Source organism: Rhinolophus ferrumequinum, chromosome 14 (assembly GCF_004115265.2).
Source record: "Rhinolophus ferrumequinum isolate MPI-CBG mRhiFer1 chromosome 14, mRhiFer1_v1.p, whole genome shotgun sequence".
Classification (NCBI taxonomy): domain Eukaryota; kingdom Metazoa; phylum Chordata; class Mammalia; order Chiroptera; family Rhinolophidae; genus Rhinolophus; species Rhinolophus ferrumequinum.
The window spans coordinates 72,616,023-72,635,527 of record NC_046297.1 but is presented as its reverse complement, the minus strand read 5'-3'; the positions used below and the strand labels follow the sequence as shown (position 1 = coordinate 72,635,527).

General features: G+C 63.6%; 2 protein-coding genes across 15 annotated transcripts; one reads left to right on the top strand and one right to left on the bottom strand.

Annotated features, from left to right (window-relative positions):
- Positions 1-534: 534 nt before the first annotated feature.
- TIGD5 (tigger transposable element derived 5) lies at positions 535-5,205 on the bottom strand. Its single transcript, XM_033126768.1, has one exon. The coding sequence runs from the start codon at positions 5,203-5,205 to the stop codon at positions 3,310-3,312; it is 1,896 nt and encodes a 631-aa protein (XP_032982659.1). The 3' UTR covers positions 535-3,309.
- EEF1D (eukaryotic translation elongation factor 1 delta) lies at positions 4,176-19,085 on the top strand. 14 transcript variants are annotated; one of them, XM_033126757.1, is made up of 10 exons: positions 5,392-5,717; positions 9,651-9,665; positions 11,740-12,830; positions 14,418-14,541; positions 14,891-14,962; positions 17,906-18,005; positions 18,089-18,189; positions 18,275-18,493; positions 18,691-18,885; positions 18,988-19,085. In XM_033126757.1, exons 3-10 carry the CDS (start codon positions 11,740-11,742, stop codon positions 19,024-19,026), a joined length of 1,941 nt encoding a protein of 646 aa, XP_032982648.1. In that variant the 5' UTR covers positions 5,392-5,717; positions 9,651-9,665; the 3' UTR covers positions 19,027-19,085. The 14 variants fall into 14 exon arrangements, with proteins under 14 accessions (XP_032982652.1, XP_032982657.1, XP_032982648.1 ...); XM_033126761.1 differs by lacking the exons at positions 5,392-5,717; positions 9,651-9,665; positions 11,740-12,830 and adding an exon at positions 4,176-4,287; XM_033126759.1 differs by lacking the exons at positions 9,651-9,665; positions 11,740-12,830 and having other exon boundaries at positions 5,430-5,694.
- Positions 19,086-19,505: the final 420 nt, after the last annotated feature.

Here is a 19,505-nt window from a genome sequence, read left to right as displayed (position 1 = left end):
ATGGGAGGTGATAAAACCAAATTCCAAGTGCCTGGGACCACGTTGCCAAGGCCGGGACGCGGGACTCAGACGGAGCTGGGGTCCAGGCGGCTTGGGCAGCGGGTTTCTCCCCCACGAGCCCTGCACCCCGACATCACACTCGGCCCTATGTCTGGGTTCCAATGATGCATCTTCTCACAATCCTTGGGAACCAGGATGGGCTCAGCCAAGCAGGCCACTCCCTGAATGGGCACCTCAGTGAGCCCCCAGCCAGCTGGAAGGGCAGCACTGCCCCAGGTAGTGGTCTGTGACAGAACGTGTGGACTCAAGGGGCAGCTTCATGGCAGGGCAAGGCTGCAGCCCAATGGTTGGCCAGCTGAGACCGCACTTTACAGCACAAGGTTAAAATGACTGAGACTGGTGCACGTGTGCTGTCTCCTTTCATCAGTGCTGTCCCATTTTTATACCCTGTCCACTTGAATTTCAACTTGAGATGTTCTAGATCCAAGCATTGGGTCAAAGCGACACAAACAAGACTTAGAATGGGGATGCATATGAAGTTGACATGGTCAGCCTTTATTGTAAAGCACACTGTGCCCACCTGCTCTGCCATCAGTGAGGTTGGGTGTAAAACGACCCCTCACAGACCATGCAGCCCATCCGCCCATGTCCTCTCAAGGACATGCCACTGGAGTCAAGCCTCATCCATGGGCACCCTCACTGTGGGCCAGATAGTGCCCGGAGCTCTACCCCCACCCAGGCTCCCCACGGCAATCCCGACCTGCACTTGGGCCAAGGGGAGGTCATCCCTGGATGACCAGCCCCTCAGCCTGAGGGTGCTCCCATTCCTCTCACACCATGCTCAGATATTTTATCCATCCCAACTGATGTCTAGGGGGCCACTTCCTGAGGACAAGTCGCAGGCAAGGCTGGGCCCCCTCTGACTCGCACTGCCTGGTCTCATTCCCCAAAGCACATAGGTCCGGGGTGGTTCTAGCAGAAGTCTGCACACTGGCTTTCCTTCCCTGCCCACTGCCACGCCCACCAGGTGAGCTGTAACAATGACTGACCAAGGGCCACTTTTTGGAAGTGCAGTGACCTTCACCGCTTTGAACAGGAGTGGGGAGGCCAATGGCTTTGTCCCTAAGTACCTCCCGGGCTACAGGGTCCCCTTACCATGGTAGGGAAAGTGTTATCCTCAAGGGCAAAAGTTTCCAGCTGGCAGACAACAGAAGTTGAAGGAATTCCAGCAGCAGTAACCAAGACCCCTCCCCCAGGACCATCCACCACCTGTCTCAGGTCATCAGAAACCAGGGTGGCAAATCCCTATGCGCCCAGCAGATAACAGCAGTGAGGGGCAGGCCACGGATTGCGGCCACCAGCTGGGGTTCATTTCAGCCATCCTTCTGCAGAGACAAACTGAGGTCTCCCACGGCAAGCCTCCGGCCAGGTCACCCATGATTTCACAGAGCTGAGCCCAGGGAGATGGGTGACTTCGAACCAGAGGCAGTGCTGCAGTGGGGCCCTGGGGCAACCTGGGATCACAGTGACCTGTTGGTGGGGCTGCCTGGGGCCAGGTGCCCGCAGCCTCCGCCCCATGGAAAACACAGGACACCTTTACAGGTCTTCTCCCTGGCTCAGTGAAGCCAATGGCCCCACTTGCCAGGCACTCAAACTAGCTTCTCAGGGCCCCAGGCCAGCCTGAACCAGCCTCGCTTTATACAGCGCCCATCCAGGCCATCCAGCCAGGCCAGAGCCGCCTTCTGGGGTACAGCCTTGGTTCTCCAGATAGGAGCGGGCTGGTGCCCTGTGAAGCAGCTCCAAGAGACGTAGGCAAGAGGTCCTGCTCCTCACCCCCATCTCAGTACCGACTGGCCCCTGCCCAGGCCCACAGAGGGTGAGACTGGAGAGCGGAAGACTGGAGATGGACACCTTGGCCAGAGCAGCCAGTGCTGATGCAGGCTGAGGGGCTGCTACCAAGGCCACCTGGGCTGTGGAGCCCAGGTGCACCCTCACTAGGTGCCCGTCTGGGCCCTGACGTCTGCCTGTGCACACACCCAGCGGGCTCCCGGCCCTGGATCCCAGAAGCCCCACAGCAGCCGCTTGGGCTTGTGTGGGAATTGCTCGGAGGCTCCCTCCAGCTGCCTCACCCGGTGCAGCCATTCCACAAACACACCACCTGTCCGCAGCCTTGAGCCACCAGGACGACATGGGGGGGGGGTGAGAGAGGGAGAGCAGACCTCTGCACCTCAGGAGGGCTCTGGGCAGCATCTCTGCAAAGGCAGCCCCTCCCCCCATGGGGGGATCGGCATCTCTGGGCCTCAGACCACCAGCAGCCATCTGAGTCTAGACTGGACTCAGAAGCAGACCATGCAAGGGCTGGGCAGTAACGCACAGGCCCTCCCCCCCTTTAAACTGTGCCACCCAGAAGCCCAATTCCTAGGGCCCTTGGCAGTGCCTGAAGAGGCAGAGGAGCCCCAAGTGGCTCGAAGGCTCTGCAAGGTTGTCCTGGCACAGCTGTCAGTGCTGCTAGGGGAGTCCGGGAGCTTGTGCAATCAATAGTCTAGTCACCAGGGCCCAAGTCCAGCCGCACGCCAACCCCACACAATAAGAGCTGTTCAGAAAATGTATTTTCTTAAGGAAAATGAAAAACCCAAGTGGAACAGAAATCTACACCCTACTGCATCCAGAACCTCAGGAAGCCCAAGTGCTGGGCACTGTCGCCCTTCCCAGCCCACGGAGCCATCCTGCAAGAATGGGCCCAGGCTGGGGACTGAGACCCCATCCTGACCCCCTAGAGTATCTGTAAAAACAGACTTAATGTGCTAAAAACAAAACCAAGTGGTGCACCTTTCCACCGAGATGACCGTGTGGCTGTGGCGTGGGAACTACGCAGCACCAGGGTTCGGGGTGGACAGGAGTCCTGGGCCCTTGTCCAGTGCAGGTGACAGGCTACCGGGGTGGGGGTGGGGTTGGAGGCCTCAGCTTTACAGGGACCAGGGCAGGGCACAGCCAACTGCACTCTGGTAAGTGCTGTGGTGTGTGAATGCCAGGCGTGTCTGGGAGGGGCCCAGGTTCAGACCACAGATCCCACGTGGATGCTTGCCCAGGGAGGAGCATGAGACTGGGGCCTCTCCTCCAGCACTCCCCAGGATGACCCTGCACCAACAGACAGCCCTTCCAAGCCAGGCTGGACTGGGTTCCCTGGAACGCTATTCATGGGGTCGGCCACCCCAGGGGAGGGGAGGAGGGCAGAGGGGAGACGGTGTGTGTCCTCTCCCTCAGGTGCAGCAGGACAAAGGCCGTCGGGGGCCGTCTGGGCTGGCTTGGTCACACCCCGTTGTCGGGGACTGGGGGGGAGGGCCCAATGCCTCCCAGCCGCCGGGCCATGCTGATCAGTGAGCGCAGGTGCACCAGCTTCAGCGGCCCGACCTCCCGGGGGTCCTGGCACTCCAGCCACCGAAGAGCAGTCTCCAGACCCCGAACAGCCTCTCCAGCTGTGGGCATGGGGGCCTCCTCCTCCGCGCTCTCCATGACAGAGGGTAGGCTGCTGGGGGCTGGAGGGGTCACAGCGGCCAGCACAGGGGGCCGGCCAGGGCCTGCCTCCTCTCGGCAGCCCTCGGGCAGGCCCCCATCATCGTCCAGGTGCAGCCACTTGGCCACCTCCTCAGGTGCCAGGCGCTTGTAGGCTAGGGCTGCCAGGTGCGTGAGGTCGCTGAGCACAGTGCTGTGCTCGGCCGCCTCCTCGGCCTGGCCAGCCGGCTGCCCAACACACTCCTCCTCCGGACGAGGCTCAAAGGCCGCCCGCAAGCCCAGCAGCCAGCAGCGTTCGATGCTGCCTGCCTGCACCAGGTCCCAGGAGAGGCCGGCCAGGTAGAGCATGTCCTTGAGCATGAAGCTGCGCATGAAGTCCAGCGGAGAGCCGCCGGCACAGGACACAGCCAGTCGCAGCAGCTCCCGCTTGTACAGCTGCTTGAAGGCGGCCACCACGCCCTGCTCCAGCGGGGCGGGGATGTGTGCCCGCCTACTGCCCTTCGACAGGAATAGCACCCGGACAGCCCCATCGGGGGTCTGCAGCTCCTCCGGGGAGCCCAGGGGCTCTGGCCGGAACCGCCTGGGGGTCTCGTCGCTCTCCTCCAGGGCGAGCATCCTGGCCGCTGGGCTCGGGCAGGGTGGGTGGGCGACCAGCAGCACCGCCTTCTGCTGCAGGCAGCTGCGGCGCAGGTAGCGCCTGACGCCGGGGACGAACTCCTCGAAGAACCAGCCCCGCAACAGAGGGCGACTGAGCCAGGCGTCGGGACTGTAGCGGTAAGAGGCTGGGAACTTGTCCTGGTTGTGGTGGCGCAGGCTAGGCGGGTCCGGCAGCTGCCCAATGACCAGCGGTTTCAGCTTGTGGCTGCCGGTCAGGTTAGCGGCTAGCAGCACAGTCACCCGGTCGCCCCGCCAGCGGCGGCTGCAGCCCCCCGCACCTACAGGCGCAGCCTGCTCCGGAAGCAGCTTCCAGTAGAGGCCGGTGACGTTGGCGTTGTAGATCTGCTCGTCGCCGTAGCCACCCTCGGCTGGAGACGACGGGGCCGAGGCGCGGCCCGGGAGGGGGCCGGCGCCTGGGGGCTGCGCGGGCTCCTGTTTGACGGGCGGGCCGGGCGCGGGGCTGACAGCCGGGGGCTCGGTCTCGCCGTAGATGCGCTGGCTGGAGATGCCATGGCGCTTCTGCCAGCGCCAGAACCAGCCGTGGCTGGCCTTGAAGGTGCACTCGGGCCCGTAGATCTGGCGCGCGAAGGCCTCTGCCTGCGCCTGGATGAGCGGCCCCGACAACGGCACGCCGTGCTGGCGCAGCGCCAGGAACCACGAGTACACGGCGCGGTCGATCTCCTCTTCGTTGGCCAGTCGCATCTTCTTGCGCTGCGTGCCCACCTCGCCGCCCAGCTGCTCCAGGAACCAGCGCAGCTTCGGCTCGTCCTTGAGCCAGCCGCGCAGCGTGCCGCCGGGCACGCCGAAGTCGCGGCACACGCTGGCTTGCCGCTCGCCGCCCTTGACGCGCTCGATGGCCTGCAACTTGTCCTTGATGGAGTAGGCCTTGCGGAAGGCCATCTTCACCGCCACGCGAGGCCGCGCGGCGGGAGACGGGGCGGGCGCGGGGGGCCGCGGCGGCTGCGCTGGGCGCCCGAGAGGGGGGCGGCGGCCGCGGCGCGGGGCCGGGCCTGCCGGGGGGCCCGGGGAGTACATGGCGGCGGCGGCGGGAGCGCAGGAGCCATAAGCCCGCCGGGCCGGCCGCGCGGGGCGGGGCGCTGGGGGCGGGGCCGGCCTCGGCCCTCCCCTTTGTCTCGCCGGCTCCCGGGACGCAGGCGCGCTGGCCCCGCCTCGCGCCGCGCGTCACCCGGCGCGTGCCGGCCCGCCAACTCCACCCCGAGCCGACGAGTCCACTGGGCCCGCAGCGCAGGAGGGGCGGACGGAGGGTGCTTCTGTTCCTGGTTGTCTGCTCCGGCTCCTGCGGGCGAGAACGAGCCCCGTGGCGGTCTCCCTCCGGCTTCTGTCTTTGCAGCCGCTGGCAGAGTCGCGCGGAAGCCTCGGGCGGCGGGGCGGGGCGTGCGCGCGAGCCGCGTCCCCTGCGCCCCAGACCGCGGCGCGTGGTAGAGCCCGCTGCTTCATTTCCCGTGCGCGCCGCCGAGCCCTCTCTTTCCTCAGCCGCCCCGCGCCGCCGAGCTCTCCTCTTTGGTCAGTGCGTCCTTGGCAGGCGTGTGAGTACCGCGGCGCGCACCGAAGGAGCCGCACGCGCCGCGGAGGCCCCACGCGCCGGGGAGCGGGCGGCCCGGGCTGCGCTCGCGGCTCTGCGCCGCCGGCGTGTCGGCCTAGGGGTTGGTGGGCCAAGTGCGGCTCCCGGGGCGAGCGCACAGGGGCGGGGCCCGCGGCCCACGTGGCCGGCCGCGCGCTGCGGCTGCCGGGGCGGCGTTGGCCTTCTGTCGCGGTGGGTGACGGAGGAAATACGTGCCCGGCTGTGGCCCGGGCCTGTGGACCTTCCTTTGCCCAGCACGGGTTTATTAAGCACCTACTGCTCACGAGCGCGGGAGGGAATAAGGACGTGACTGCTGAGGGACTGAAACACACATGGTTTTCTGAGAGCGACTGGGGTCTTGACTTGGTTGAGGTGTCCGGGCAGGAGCCGACGTGGAAGCCACCCTCAAGGGGGAGGTGATGCCCTCCTGAAAAAGGGGCGCTTCAAGTGGAACAAGGGAAAGGCTGCTGCTGGAGCCCAGGGGTGGAGTGGCGACCCCATGGAGCCTGCGCGTACGAGTTTCCAGAACGAAGGGCCACCCTGGAGCGAGAGCACTATTGGGGTGGTCGCTGCCTGACAGTGGTGGCTCTGAAACTGGCCCTGGCGTGAATTCCTCTGAGTGGGGCTGGCCTGGGGCAGGGAGGGACGTGTTTTCCTTACCGGCTCCCACAGGAGCAGCTGGAATACCCCGGGTTCCCCGAGGCAGGAAGTGTGCAGGCTCAGATGCAGTGTGGTCATTCCTGTGCCCAGCCCCGTGGGCAGCGTGCCCCTGATCAGGCGCCTTCTCACGGAGCGCCTGGCACACATACTGAGGAGTAGGCTCCCTGTGCCACCTCTGCAGGGCAGCGTTCTGGGCCGTGTGCCAGTCCAGGCCTCTGTTTCTTCCCTGTGCAGTGGGGCTGCTGGGGGGCTCATGGGGGCCTGGGCACAATAAGCCCTCGGCTGTGGGTCCCTTCTTGCTCTCGATGGGCCGCACGACTGCCCTCTGGAGATGGGCTGCTTCCTGGGCTTTGCTGCTGGGAGCCGGCTGAGGCTGCAGGTTTCAGCATGGGGGGACAGATGTGCTTGGCTGGGGTTTTTGTGAATGTTTTCTGAAGGTGATGTTTTTTAAAAGATCCATGAAAAGAATGTCCTCCGGCATGTCATGTATCATGTACCAGGGTCAACTTTTCAGGGGCCGCAGGCGGGAAATGCTGGCCTGAGGGTTTGTCGAGCCCTGGCCCTGTGCCCACAGTTTTAAGATGATATGTGTTGGAAGTGGGTGGCAGCGAGACACTGAGGCGCAGCAAAGGCCTCGGAGGGAGAAGACGGATCCCAGCCGCTCGCCTCACCGGCTCAGAGCCTTGCTTCCACAGTCCTGTGTCCTAGCTGTGTGTGAGGCCTGGGGTGCACATGGAAGTTCGGAGAAGCACATGCAGAACCAGTGTTGCCCCAAGGGAAGGACGCAGGGGCCTGGTGGGCCCGGTGGAGCAACACGGGCTGGGACAGAAATAGAACTGACAGGCTGTGGCATGAGGTGGGACCGTTGTCAGGCCTGGGGTGTGACTTGGGCATCCATAGTGTGAGCCCCGAGGCTATGGGGGCCCTTTCCTACCATCAGACGAGTTGGCATTTCTGAGTGGGGCTGAACTATCCAGGAGGCAGACGTCAGAGAGCCCGAGTAGGAGTTTGGGGTTGTGGCACCCGCCAAGGGAAGGCAGAGGGCACCCCGGCCGTCTGTGCCTGGCCTGCACTGCTCGTGCCGCTGCTCAGTAGCTCCGTGTCTGTTCTCATCGACTGACGTTTCAGGGGCTCGAGGCTGCCCTGGCGGCTGCTGCAGGTACACGCAGCTCTACTGCGCAGCATCTGTCGCGGCCATGCCAGCCGGGGGCCCACGGCAAGCCGAGCCAGTGGCAGAGCAGCACACCTCATGCTTGCTCGTGCCAGTCTCACTTCCAGTGGCAGGTGGGCATTTTTTGACCGCGGGGCATACAATCTAGGAGCTCCTCCCTGTGTGACTGCAATGGGGAGAGGGGGGCTGCTTCCGGAGGATGGGGAAGGTGTGTGGAGGGTGGAGCCAGGGGAGGGGCCGGCCCCTCCCAGAAACCTTCCCCATTGCCCAGTGTCTCCGGCCCTGACACTGCTGGGCACAGCTCTGCCAGGCCACATCCTCACCTTCCTTCAGGGCCCTCTAGCCAGGAGTGTCCTGGGTGGGGGCTGTGGGTGGGTTCCTCGTGCTGGCACCTCTTGGCTCGGCTGGCCGAGAAGGGCCCATGGCCCACAAATGCCCTGGACATGTTTTGGTGCACTGGGCTGGCAGTGTCCAGACGAGGGGTCATCTCTAACCAGGGCCACCTCAGCCGTGTCAACTGCCTTCACCACGGCCTGGTGGCCAGGCAGGGTATGGTCCCACTGGGGCCTCCCAAACCGGAGGCCCCCAAGAACCAGGGGCAGCGCCCCTTCTATGAGAAATGTCTCAGTGTGCCTGTTGGACAGGGCTGGGCCGCAGTGGGGGTGGTCAGTTCCTGGCTCTGCAGGTGAGCGAGCCAGCCGCCGGCGGGGCCTCCTGAGGCCATGTTTGGGCCTTGCTCTGGTGTTTGTGAGTTTTCCTCCCCGTGCTCCAAGCTGCGACCACTGCTGCCTGGAGAAACCATGGAGAGGAGGGTCCCTGTGGAAGCGTGGGGTCCTCACGGAGAGCTGTTGGCACGTCTTTGTCCTCAGAGGGAAGTGTTTAGATTCCACCTTGCTTTTCCACTAGGAGACATGGGGTTTCAGCTCAGCGGGTCCTCATGGAATGCAGGGCCCACGGGACGAGGGAGGTAGAGGAAATAGGTGGGCTCCTGCGTCTGCTGTTTGGCTGTCTTGGGAGACGTAGCAGCAGGATGGGGGGAGCCAGAAGCGTCGCTGTGGGTGCTGTTGGCCCTGTCCCACCATTGGCTTCACCCCGGGTGAGGCTCCGTCACTGTCTGTAGAGAGCCCTTCTCCCCCGAGCCATGCCCTACCCACCCCCCGCCCCAGAGCCTCACCTCCTGAGAAGCCCACGGTGGGTGTTGCTCCTGCAGACCGCCTGTGCGCGCTGAGGGCCAGCTGCCTCCCCTTGGTGCCAGCTTGTCTGTCCACCCCTGCAGGGCACCTTGTGCATCCCCGTCCGTCAGGGACCTGGGTGGCAGAGCTCCCATTGGAGAAGGGAGACAGCGTCTTAAGAACTCTGGTGCTGAGTGGCTGCAGGGGACCCCAGGGCAGGGCGCCGTGGGCAGGGCATGTCATCTGTGCCCAGCGGGCCTCTTAGAGTCGGCTTCTTAGCTTCCTCTGGGGCGGGCTGCCACCTCCTATGGGTTTAGGGTGTGGCCTCTAGCTTCTGTGGCGTTTCCCCATCTGTGAATGAGCTCAAAGCCCTGTTCTTTTGCCACATGGATAGACTTTGTGACCCTCAGAGTCCTTTGGTGGAGCCATGTTTCATCATTGGCCCTCCAGCATGGTGGCTGCTGAGACCCCGGTGTGGCCCTTGTCATCTTGCACTTCATCAGAGCTGCTGCTTTGGGGAGCAGCCTGGACCAGTGGCAGCGTGGGGCTGGGTCCTTTCACAGCTTCAGGTGGACATTGGGGACACTCAGGGTGCTGGCTCACCTGTCCCCAGGTTGCCTCAGCCTGAGCGAGGAACAGGTGGGAGGGCTGTTGAGATGGTGCTTCTCGGGCCTGCCTGGGCTCCAGTTAAGGGGATCCCCAGGATGCCTGTTTCGAGTGATGACAGCCTTGCTACCTGGGCAGGCGCACGGCTGCCCCCTGGCATTCTGGTGGTGGGCCTGGAGCTCACCGTGTGTCCACCACTCGCCTGCACGCCGCCTCACCGAGCAGCTCCTCAAAGGGCCGTGCTATCTGAATGCCTCTAACTTGCTGCTTTCTCTTCATGCTGTCCTAGGAGGTCAGAGTGAAAGTAAGTACACCTGTCCTGTGTGCCCTTCATCTGAGACTGGGAAGCCCCAGCGTAGCCGGCACTGCTCCTGGAGAGTGCGGGGCCTGGCTCGCCAGGCTGCTGGCTTCTGTCCTTGTCGTCTGGAACACAGAGGAGCTGGATTTGCTGTGCTTCTGACCTTGATCCGTCGGGGGGAGCAGCAGCGAGTGTGGTCTCGGTGCTTCCCTGGGCTGCCCAGCTGTTCCCTGAGCGGGTCAGGACTGTGGGTAGGGCACAGCTGCAGCCCCTGCAGGGCTTGGGCACAGTGGGTCCAGCCTTGTGGGCAGGGCAGAGGGGACTTGGCGTCAGAGGTCAGAGGGCACACACGCCCTGCCTAGGCAGCCTACTGCCCCCTCAGGGACAGTAGGTGATGTCACAATGGCCTGCCTCCCACTACTACCAGCTTGGCAGGAAGGCACCCAGGGGCGGCCCCAACTCCTCTCTGGGACCTCAGAAGAGACCTGGGGCATGTGCCATTAGAGGCCCCCAAGGCACCCCTCAGGACAGGGGGGAATCTCCCCGAAGTGCTAGGCAGTGTAGGACTTAGTCCACGCGTCCCCACGGTAACTGGAGTCAGGTTTTGGTTTTGTTTGGGGGAAGGGTTTCCCGTCCAGGTTGGAAGGCTGCCCTCCCTCTGGAGACCTTGTCCCCAGGGGATGAAGGCCCAGTGGATCTGCCCTCACTTAGGCTCCACCAACGACCCACAGATGCAGGGGAGGCGGGGATGGTCCGAGGGTAGCTGCTCAGCCCTGGGCAGGTTAGCACCTTGGTTCATGTTGGGCAGTCAGCAGGATGCTTCTGCTTTGGGGAGCAGGGCCCCGAGTCAGGCCTGTGGCTGGGAAGGAGTCGCTGTGCCGCTCAAAGCCACCCCTCTGGATCAGGCCAGCCGAGTGAGCTCGGGAACCCTAGACACACCATCAGAGCAGGCCGACTCCTGTTCTTGCTGAGTGGGGGGCCCCTCAGTGTTCTGGTCTGGTCGGCAGAGTGGGCGCCAGCCTTTCCACAGCACCACACCTAGGAGGAGAGTGGCGGGGTGGGTCCCGGTGCCAGCAGCAGGATCGGAGCGTGGCAGGGAGTGAGGCCGTTGTTGTCAGGCCAGCTGCCCTTGGAGCAGACGCCTCAGGTCACCTCCAGCGAGGATGCTGAGGCTCCCGGCACACAGGCTTGTCTACTGGCCACAGTACAGGTTGGACCGAGCCCTCCACCTGTCTCCAGACATTCTGGGGCTCAGAAGTTCCTGGTGGCCCCTTAGTTTAGTGCACCCAAAGGTGTGAGCTGATCGCCTCTTGGTCGGAGGCGCCTGCAGCTGACAGCGGAGCCTGCTTTTTCCTCCCTGCCTGAGCCACTGGGCTCGTTCCCTTTAGAGGGTCACCAGCACGGTGTCTCCGGAGGTGGGGCCCTCCACCTTCTGCGCCCAGCCCATCTAAGACCCTGAGCAGCTCCTCTTGGAACATGTGATGTCTGGACGGTGCTGTGGCCGTGGCGGGCATGGGTGACAGGCTGGGCACACCGTGAGGGGCGGTCCTCAGGCAGCTACGTGCTTTCGGGAAAACCAGTGCCTCGGGAGGTGGCTGCACTCAGCAAAACAGGACGTCAGTGTGAATCTCATGAACAACAAGTAATTTGTCATTATAAGGGAGTCTTGTGTTTCGTGGGACGTACTTATTCTAAAGATTATTTGTTGTTCACATAAAAGTAAGTTCACTGAGTGCATCATGTATTTTATCAGGCGAGCCTGCCTGGAGATTCTGTGAGAAGTTTCTGTGGCCAGAGAGGTTTGGAAACTTCTCCAGATCTCTTTGGAGAGCCTGGGTGCACGTTGGATTGGAAAAAACAAGTACGGTTATGAGAATGCGTGCATCTACACACCCAGATGTGTGGTGTTAGTTTATTGCTGTACTGAGCTCCCCTGTGCTAGACTTGGGATCCCTGCATGTTGCCTGATGGCTCCCCTTGGGAAGTGTCCGGGCCTCCACCTCGTGGCCAGGCTGCGGGGGAGGGGCGGGCTCGCTGTGCTCAACCGTCTTCTTGTCTTGCTTTTAACGCTGCGTGGAAGATGAGGAGCGGGAAGGCCTCCTGCGCCCTGGAGACCGTCTGGGAGGACAAGCAGAAGTACGGGGACGCGGAGCGGCGCTTCTACGAGCAGGAGGCCATGCGAGCCGCCGTCCACCAGCAACTCCTAGCCGCGGCACCTGCTGCGAACGGGCCCGGCCAGCAGGACACGGAGGCAGCCACGGAGGCGGCGGCTCCCGGCAGCTGCAGGGGGGCCCCTGAGAAGGGCTGCGAGGGGGCAAAGCCCCTGCAGAAGAAGAGGAAGCGCTCCCCGAAGAGCTGGCTCGGCCAGGAAGACCTGGCCCTTGTTGGCCTCTCGGCTGACCACGTCTGGCTGGACAAGCCACTTTTCGACCAGGCTGAGAGCTCTTATCGCCAGAGGCTGGCAGACGTGGCTGCCCAGGCAGCCCGGCCGCCGGCTCTGGCCCCCAAAGGTCCCTGCACACATGGAAGCCAGGTGGCCTGCCACCACGTGACCTGGGGCGTCTGGGTCAACAAGTCTGCCTTCGACCTGGCCGAGCGGGCGTTTGTGGAGTGGTCTCAGGCTTTGCTGTTGGCTGCAGAGGGAAGCAACAGGCAGGGGACTCCCGACACAGGCCAGCCGGCACCTGCCCCTGACCTAGCCCTCACCTGCCAGCCCAGCCCACCGGCCAACGGCCAGCCCCCGCTGGGCAGCCTGCAGGCCCTGGTGCGGGAGGTGTGGCTGGAGAAGCCCCGCTACGACGCAGCCGAGAGGGGCTTCTACGAGGCCCTGTTTGATGGCCACCCCCCTGGGAAGGTGCGCCTGCAGGAGCAAGTCGGCCAGGCTGAGGGTGCCAGGCGGGGCCGCAGAGACCGGCGGGGCCGCAGCGCTGTGGGGAGCCGGCGGGCCGGGCCTCGGCGGGTCGATGGGGTGGTTCCCACGGCCCTGCCCTACTGGTACTTCCTGCACAAGGACGCCGAGGCCCCCTGGCTCAGCAAGCCCACCTACGACATCGCAGAGTGCCGCTACCATGCTGCCGAGGCCGTGCGCGTGGCCTGGCGCCTTGAGGCCACGGCTCTGGCTCACCGACCCGCTGCCCGGGCTGGCCCTTCTGTGTCCAGCCTGAGACCCAAGTAGGAGAAACGTGCTGGGCGGTTGCTCCCCTCCCTGCCCCCACTCCAGCAGGGCTGTCCCCGAGACATCTGGACCCGGCTAAGTTGGATGCAGTAGTGGGTTGAGCAGTGCAGCCTCCAGGGTCACCCTTTGGGGGTCACAGAGTTCTTGGGGGAAGGAAGGGGTGGGCACAGGTCTGACTGCCCCACACAGGATTCCCTATTGGTTGGGCAACTCCTGGGGCAGCGTTGAAGGCTCCTGAGCCTCAGTGGGGCAGGACGTGCGAGGCACCACGCCCCCGCCTGCCCCTCCTGTCATCCACCCCTGCCTCCCTCGTCTTGGGCCACCGCGGAGGTAAGGTGGGTGTCTCAGGTCCCGTGGCACACGGCCAGCTGAGCAGCCTGAGTCCGAAGGACACCGCTGGGAAAGGCAGACTTGCTTTTAGCCTGAGGCACCACTGGTGGTCTCTGAGGCCAGGGGCAGGGGCAGGCCAGTGGCCACAAAATGGGGTGTGGCGAGCTGGACCCAGGCAGGGGGGCAAACGAACTCTAAGGAAGACCAGAGGTGCAACTGGGCTGGGTGAGGGCTGGGGTGTAGGCGGCTGGGCCAGGGGGGACTTGGAGAGGTCCCTTTGGTCTCCAGTGCTGGCCTGGGCCCCGGACTCCTGGCAGGAGCCCCTTGGCTCTGCCCTCTGGGGTTGACCTCGGTGTGAGGGACGGCACCATTGTGGGGGGAGTGTCCCCATCAGGCGGAGGGGGGCGTTCATGGTGGTCTCGCTCCTCATGTGGGTGGAGGTGGAGCAGGTTCATGGGACCCACCCCCTCTTGTCACGGTGTCACTTGGCAAGGTCCAGTGGTGGCCTGGGGTCTGTTTCTGTCCCATTTGGTGAGGAACAGGAAGGGCTCTGCAGGCCCAGGTCTGGTTGCTCCCACCTGGCCGAGCGTGGGAAAGCAGCAGGCGGCCGGCAGGTGTGTGTGGCAGAGCAGCGACTCGCAAAGCGCCGGCTCTCGGGCTGCAGGCGGCTTGTGGTGCTCTAGAGCAGCGGTTCTCAAGCTGCATGCCTCGGGTCCCCCAAGAGCTTTTGTCACGTCTGTCCATTTTTACCACATTTGCACTTAAAACAGATGCTAAAAGTATTCATTGAAGAGTAAGAGGAAACTTGATGATAGACGTTAGGGTTGACAGCATGTTTTTATGGTGGAGTTTTCCTGTGAGAAAAGCCTCCAGTGAGTGCGTGCCCTTGTTTCCCGTCGTGGGAAAGTGAGTCAGTGTCTGGCTCAGGCGGTGCGCCCTCTGCCCTGCTCTGCACCCATTCTGGGTGGGTCGTCTGACATAAACCTGGCTTTGCACACGTGTGTGCTCGGAAAACAGGTTCCTGGCCATACTGACAGCCGCTGGTCTTGGGGACAGGCCTGGGACCCGCCTGGACACTGAGGGAAGCCTGTGGGGGGAGGGGCATACAGGCTCTACGGCCCTGCTGAGAACACTCGTGCTCTGCCCTGGTGCCTGGAGCACCTGTCACCCAAGGATGGGACGGCCTGCCTGCCCCTTGGTGCCCAGGCTGTTGCAGGCCAGGCTGTCTTAGCCTCCTCTCCTTCCCCTCCCAGCAGGAAAATGGCCACAAACTTCCTAGTGCACGAGAAGATCTGGTTCGACAAGTTCAAGTATGACGATGCAGAAAGGAAATTCTACGAGCAGATGAACGGGCCTGTGGCTGGCTGCTCGCGCCAGGTAGGGGCCGCGCTTGGGGCCACAGTGTCTGCGGCACCAGGAGGACAGGCACATTGTGCCCAGCGGCTGCTCCAGGTGGAGGGCTCTTTGGAGGGGTGGCCCTGGCTGGCTCCTGGGGTGCTGGATCTGCTCCTGTCGCAGCATGGGACAACGCGCCCCCACCATCTCCCAGGCCTGGACTGGGCCTGTGGTCAGGGCTGCAAGACTCCGGCACCCTGCGCTTCTGCCTGCTGAGCTCGTTCTGCGCACCACTCTCCCGCTCTCCACACAAGGGCTCCTTTTTTATGTTTTGGAAGTTAAAATTTTTTAATGAAAACAAAAAGACTGGTTCTTTCTGCACTATCTGCAGGAGAACGGCGCCAGCGTGATCCTCCGGGACATTGCGAGAGCCAGAGAGAACATCCAGAAATCCCTGGCTGGAGTGAGTACCGCGGCCTGAGTGCTGCCGGCGCGCTAGTGCGGCCGCCCTCACGCCAACGGCACGCCCCACTTCCCCCACGACTGCTGGCTGTGGCCTTTGGAGCAGTTCGGGCAAGGTGTGCAGTGCTGTGCTCCTGCCGGGACCCAGACCTGGGAGCCTTCCTTCCTGGCCGGGCCTCTTGCCTGCTTGCTGGTGCTTCCCCGGCTCTCTCCCCGCTCGCCCTGGCCGCTCGTGGGCACGCCTGCGGCCATGTGAGAGCCTGGCATCTGCCTCTCCCTGAGGCCTTGCGCTTCCCAGAGAGAGGGTTCACAGAGTGTGGAGTTCAAGTCAGAATCAGCACCACCGTGAATTTGAGGCCCAGGGAGGCACCTTGCAGCCCAGTTCGGCCTTTGGGGTCCCAGGTGGGGACAGGAGGGGACAGCCCCGTCCAGCTGTGCCCCAACCTGTTCAGGGAGCTTGTCCCTAGGAGGTGGCAGACCTGCTGCTCCGCTGTCCTGGCCCTCGGAGGCAAGACCTCGTTCTCCCTTTGGGACGCAGGGGTGTGTCCTGGCCCTGTGGGTCAGGTGTCAGCACGGCTGTGCTCCTTCTGGAGACCCCAGGGGAGAAGCCATTTCCTTGCTTTCTCCAACTTCGAGAAGCTGCCCACGCTACTTGGCCTGTGGCTTCTGGCCAGCAGTGTCATGACTGACGTTTGCCTCTGTCCCATCTCTTCTCTCCTTGCTTCTCTCACATACGGACCTTGTGATAACACTGGGCCCACCTGCATAATCATCCAGAAGCATCTCAACTCCATGACATCTGCAAAGTCCTTTTTGTCATGTGAGGTCCCTTGGCTGCACAGTTGGTTGACATGGCCTGGCTACCGGGCCACAGGCTGGACAGCCTTGGGCAGTTGTCCCCCAGGAAGTGGGGCCACTGCCCAGCAGGGCCTACTGCACACTCGGCCCCTCCCTGCTCCTGCGTTGCCTTCTACCCGACCAGGTTCAGGCCAGGCAGACAGGGACCCAAGTGGCACGAGGTTTTTGCTGCTGGGGGCTCAGCAGCTCTGAGCTACGGGAACTCTCCCTCCTCCCGCCCTCAGGCCTGGCTGTGTTGGGGTCGGCTCTGGGTCCTGGCCTTTGGGGAAAGCTATGCCATGCTGCTCGGGCTTGGAGACAGTATGCTTGGGGCTGGGCCAGCACCGTCCTTCCCGGGTCCCTGTCAGCAGCTGAATGACGTTCCTCTAACGTTTAAAGCACCACGGACCCCATAGCTTAAACAATAGACGTTTATTTTCTCACAATCTGAAGGCTGGAGTCCAACATCAAGGTCTGGGCGGGGTTGGTTCCTTCGGAGGTCTGTCTCCTGGGCACACAGACGGCTGTTTCCTGCCATGTTTTGCGTCATCGTCCCTCTATCTGTTGTAAGGACACCAGTCATTGGGTTAGGACCACCCTAATGCCCTCATTATAACTCGGTCACCACTGTAAAGACCCTACATCCACGTGAACATTAGAGGAATGTCATGCCATTGCTTACAGGACCCGGAGAAGGACAGTGCTGACCCAGTCGCAGGCTCAGACTAGTGTGGGGTGGAGCTCAGCAGACACGGGCTTCAGCACCCACAGGTGCCTGGTGCCAGGCACAGCACCAGGGGTAAGGGTGGAGAGTTCTGGATTCCAAAGCTTGGTGAGCAGTGCTGCCTTTGGCTTGCGACAGCTGTATCTGGACTGGGCCTCCTGGGCCCTCCTTTCTGGGGCAGAGGCCCTGGGCTCCCTGGCTGCCGCATCCTTGCTTTGGAATGAGCCTGGGTGCAGGGAGGGCAGGGCGGTAGTGCCCAGGCATAGGCTTCCTGGAGAGGTGTGAGCAGTGATAACACTGCTCACAGGGGACTCTAGGCTCCAGCCTGCCGTCAGCACCAGCTTCACTTCGCTGGAGCACAGCGCCCTGGGAGGGGAGCCTGCTGGGAGGTTCTGGCTTTCATCCGTGTGTGACAGAAGCCATCAGGGATCTTAGTGGGAAGGGCATTGGGAGCTGAGTGCTGTGGGAGACAGGCCAGAGAGGGGGTCTCGTGCCCGTGGGTGACAGTGGTCTAGGGAGACCCCCTGGAGAGCTGCCGGTGGACGGTGTGCCATTGACTGAAGTAGGAGGCTGGGGACTGCATCGAGCTGAGGAGGCAGTGACGTGAGCAGGGCCCACCCTGGGCCGTGGCTGGTCAGCGTTCCTTCCACAGCCACACAGCGCCCTGTCCACCCTGGGCCAGCTCTGCGAGGAGTAAGCTGGCGGGTGGGTCACTGCCCAGTACTCTGGCAGGGAGCCAGGCACCTGGTGGCCTGTCCTCTCTGGGGACCATGGTCTGGGGGAATACAGAGTAGGGGGAGGCCACGTGGCTTGTCCTTTGGCTGCTTGGCAGGTGGACCTCTGGCCCAGGTCGCTGATTGGACACCTGAGGGGGACAGGGAACCCTGTCCTTGGTGCCATTTTGCTGGGCTGCACGTCAGCCCCTAGAGTGTGACTTGGGTGTGAGCTCCTTGGGCAGCATTGCGTGGGTCAGGCAATGGGAGCCAGGCTTGGGTTCCTGAGTCCCCCAGAGCCCTCAAGGGTGGGCTTGGTGAGCCAGACGGTGGCTGTGTGGCCCAGGGAGGCAGGGTGCTGTGCTGGCTGCGGCAAGGTGGCATGCTCTTTCCTGCTGTTCCTGGGACTGGCAGCCCTCCGCTTCCTCCCGCTCCGCTGGGCAGTGCTGGCCCTGGCTCTGAGCTCCCGCTGCCTCCATGCTGGGGCTGCCCTGGGCCCTTTCTGCTTTTCAGTGTCACCGTGGTCCCTGCTCTCAAGGCTCCTCCCACTCCTGGGTGGAGCATAGCAGGCGGACCCAGCTCAGAGCTACACTTGTGAGTGGCTGTGAATGGGGGGGGACCCTAGGAGCAGGCTGGAGTGCCGAGCTGTCACCCTCCCCCTGCCTTGCAGAGCTCAGGCCCGGGGGCCTCCAGTGGACCTGGCGGAGACCACAGTGAGCTCGTCACCCGCATCGCCAGCCTAGAGGTGGAGAACCAGAGCCTGCGAGGCGGTGAGGCCCTGGCCCTGATTGGGGTGGGTGAGGGGGTCTGCGCCTGTCCCTGGCCCCCTGACCAGTCCCCTTGGCTCCTGCAGTGGTTCAGGACCTGCAGCAGGCCGTCTGCAAGCTGGAGGCCCGGCTGGGTGTGCTGGAGAAGGGCTTGCCGGCCCACCGCGCCACAGCCCCACAGACCCAGGTGAGCGCCCCTAGGCCCAGGGTCCCGGGTCCCCCAAGCCCCCAGCCAAGCTGAGCAGGTCCCAGCCTCCACTCCCCCTCGGCAGCACGTGTCCCCGATGCGCCAAGTGGAGCCCTCCACCAAGAAGGCGGCCACTGCCACGGAGGATGACGAGGACGATGACATCGACCTGTTTGGCAGTGACGAGGAGGACGATAAGGAGGCCACGCGCCTGCGGGAGGAGCGGCTGCGGCAGTATGCAGAGAAGAAGGCCAAGAAGCCCGCGCTCGTGGCCAAGTCTTCCATCCTCCTGGACGTCAAGCCCGTGAGTGGCCCTTCTCCAACCCCCCCGACCCCCGCCTGCGGTCCTGGGGGCAAGTGACAGCCCAGTCAGAAACCTTGGGCTAAGGACAGACACTCCGACGGCTCGCGGGGCCCTGAGAAACGCGCTCTGCTGTGGTGCGGGGTGGCTCCCCGGTGTCACAGGCTCCTGCCCCAGCCTCTCCTCCCCTCTGTCCCCAGTGGGATGACGAGACGGACATGGCCCAGCTGGAGGCCTGCGTGCGCTCAGTCCAGCTGGACGGGCTGACCTGGGGGGGCTCCAAGCTGGTGCCCGTGGGCTACGGCATCCGCAAGCTACAGATCCAGTGTGTGGTGGAGGACGAGAAGGTGGGGACCGACCTGCTGGAAGAGGAGATCACCAAGTTCGAGGCGCACGTGAGTGGGTGGCGCCCACGGGGGCGGGTGTGCAGAGGACAGGAGCGGGTGGGCCTTGGGGACATGGCCCCACGTGACCACCGGTCTCCCTCGTCTCCCCAGGTGCAGAGCGTGGACATTGCTGCTTTCAACAAGATCTAAGTCCGCAGTGGGCCTGGGCACGGCCCTGGCCTGCAGCCATTAAAGACTGAGATCCAGCACTCTGGCTCCTGTCCTGGTCTGGGCCCTGGGGGTGGGCGGCGTTCCATGAGCAGCACTGCCTGGCCCCAGGCCTCAGGAGTGTCCCTGCTCCTACACCAGTGGTCCCAGGGGCCGTAGCCTGCCTGTCGCCTGGCCTTGGCACAGCCTCCTCATGGCCGGGTTAGCTCACCCGTCTGCCTGCCGGTTCTCTGCTCCATCTCTCAGCTGCCCACCAGTGTTCACCCACCAGTCAAATTGTTGAAGGCAGGAGCAGAGTTTGTCTTGGCTCCTTCCCTGCAGAGGCCCAGGAGGCAGCCCAGCTCTCTGTCTCTGCACTTTTCCTCGTCCCGGCTACATTCCCAAGCTGAGCAAAAGTGCCAGCCTGCAGCTGTGCAGGAAAGAGAGGTCCCAGCGGCCAACCTGGCCCTGCTGCTGTGACC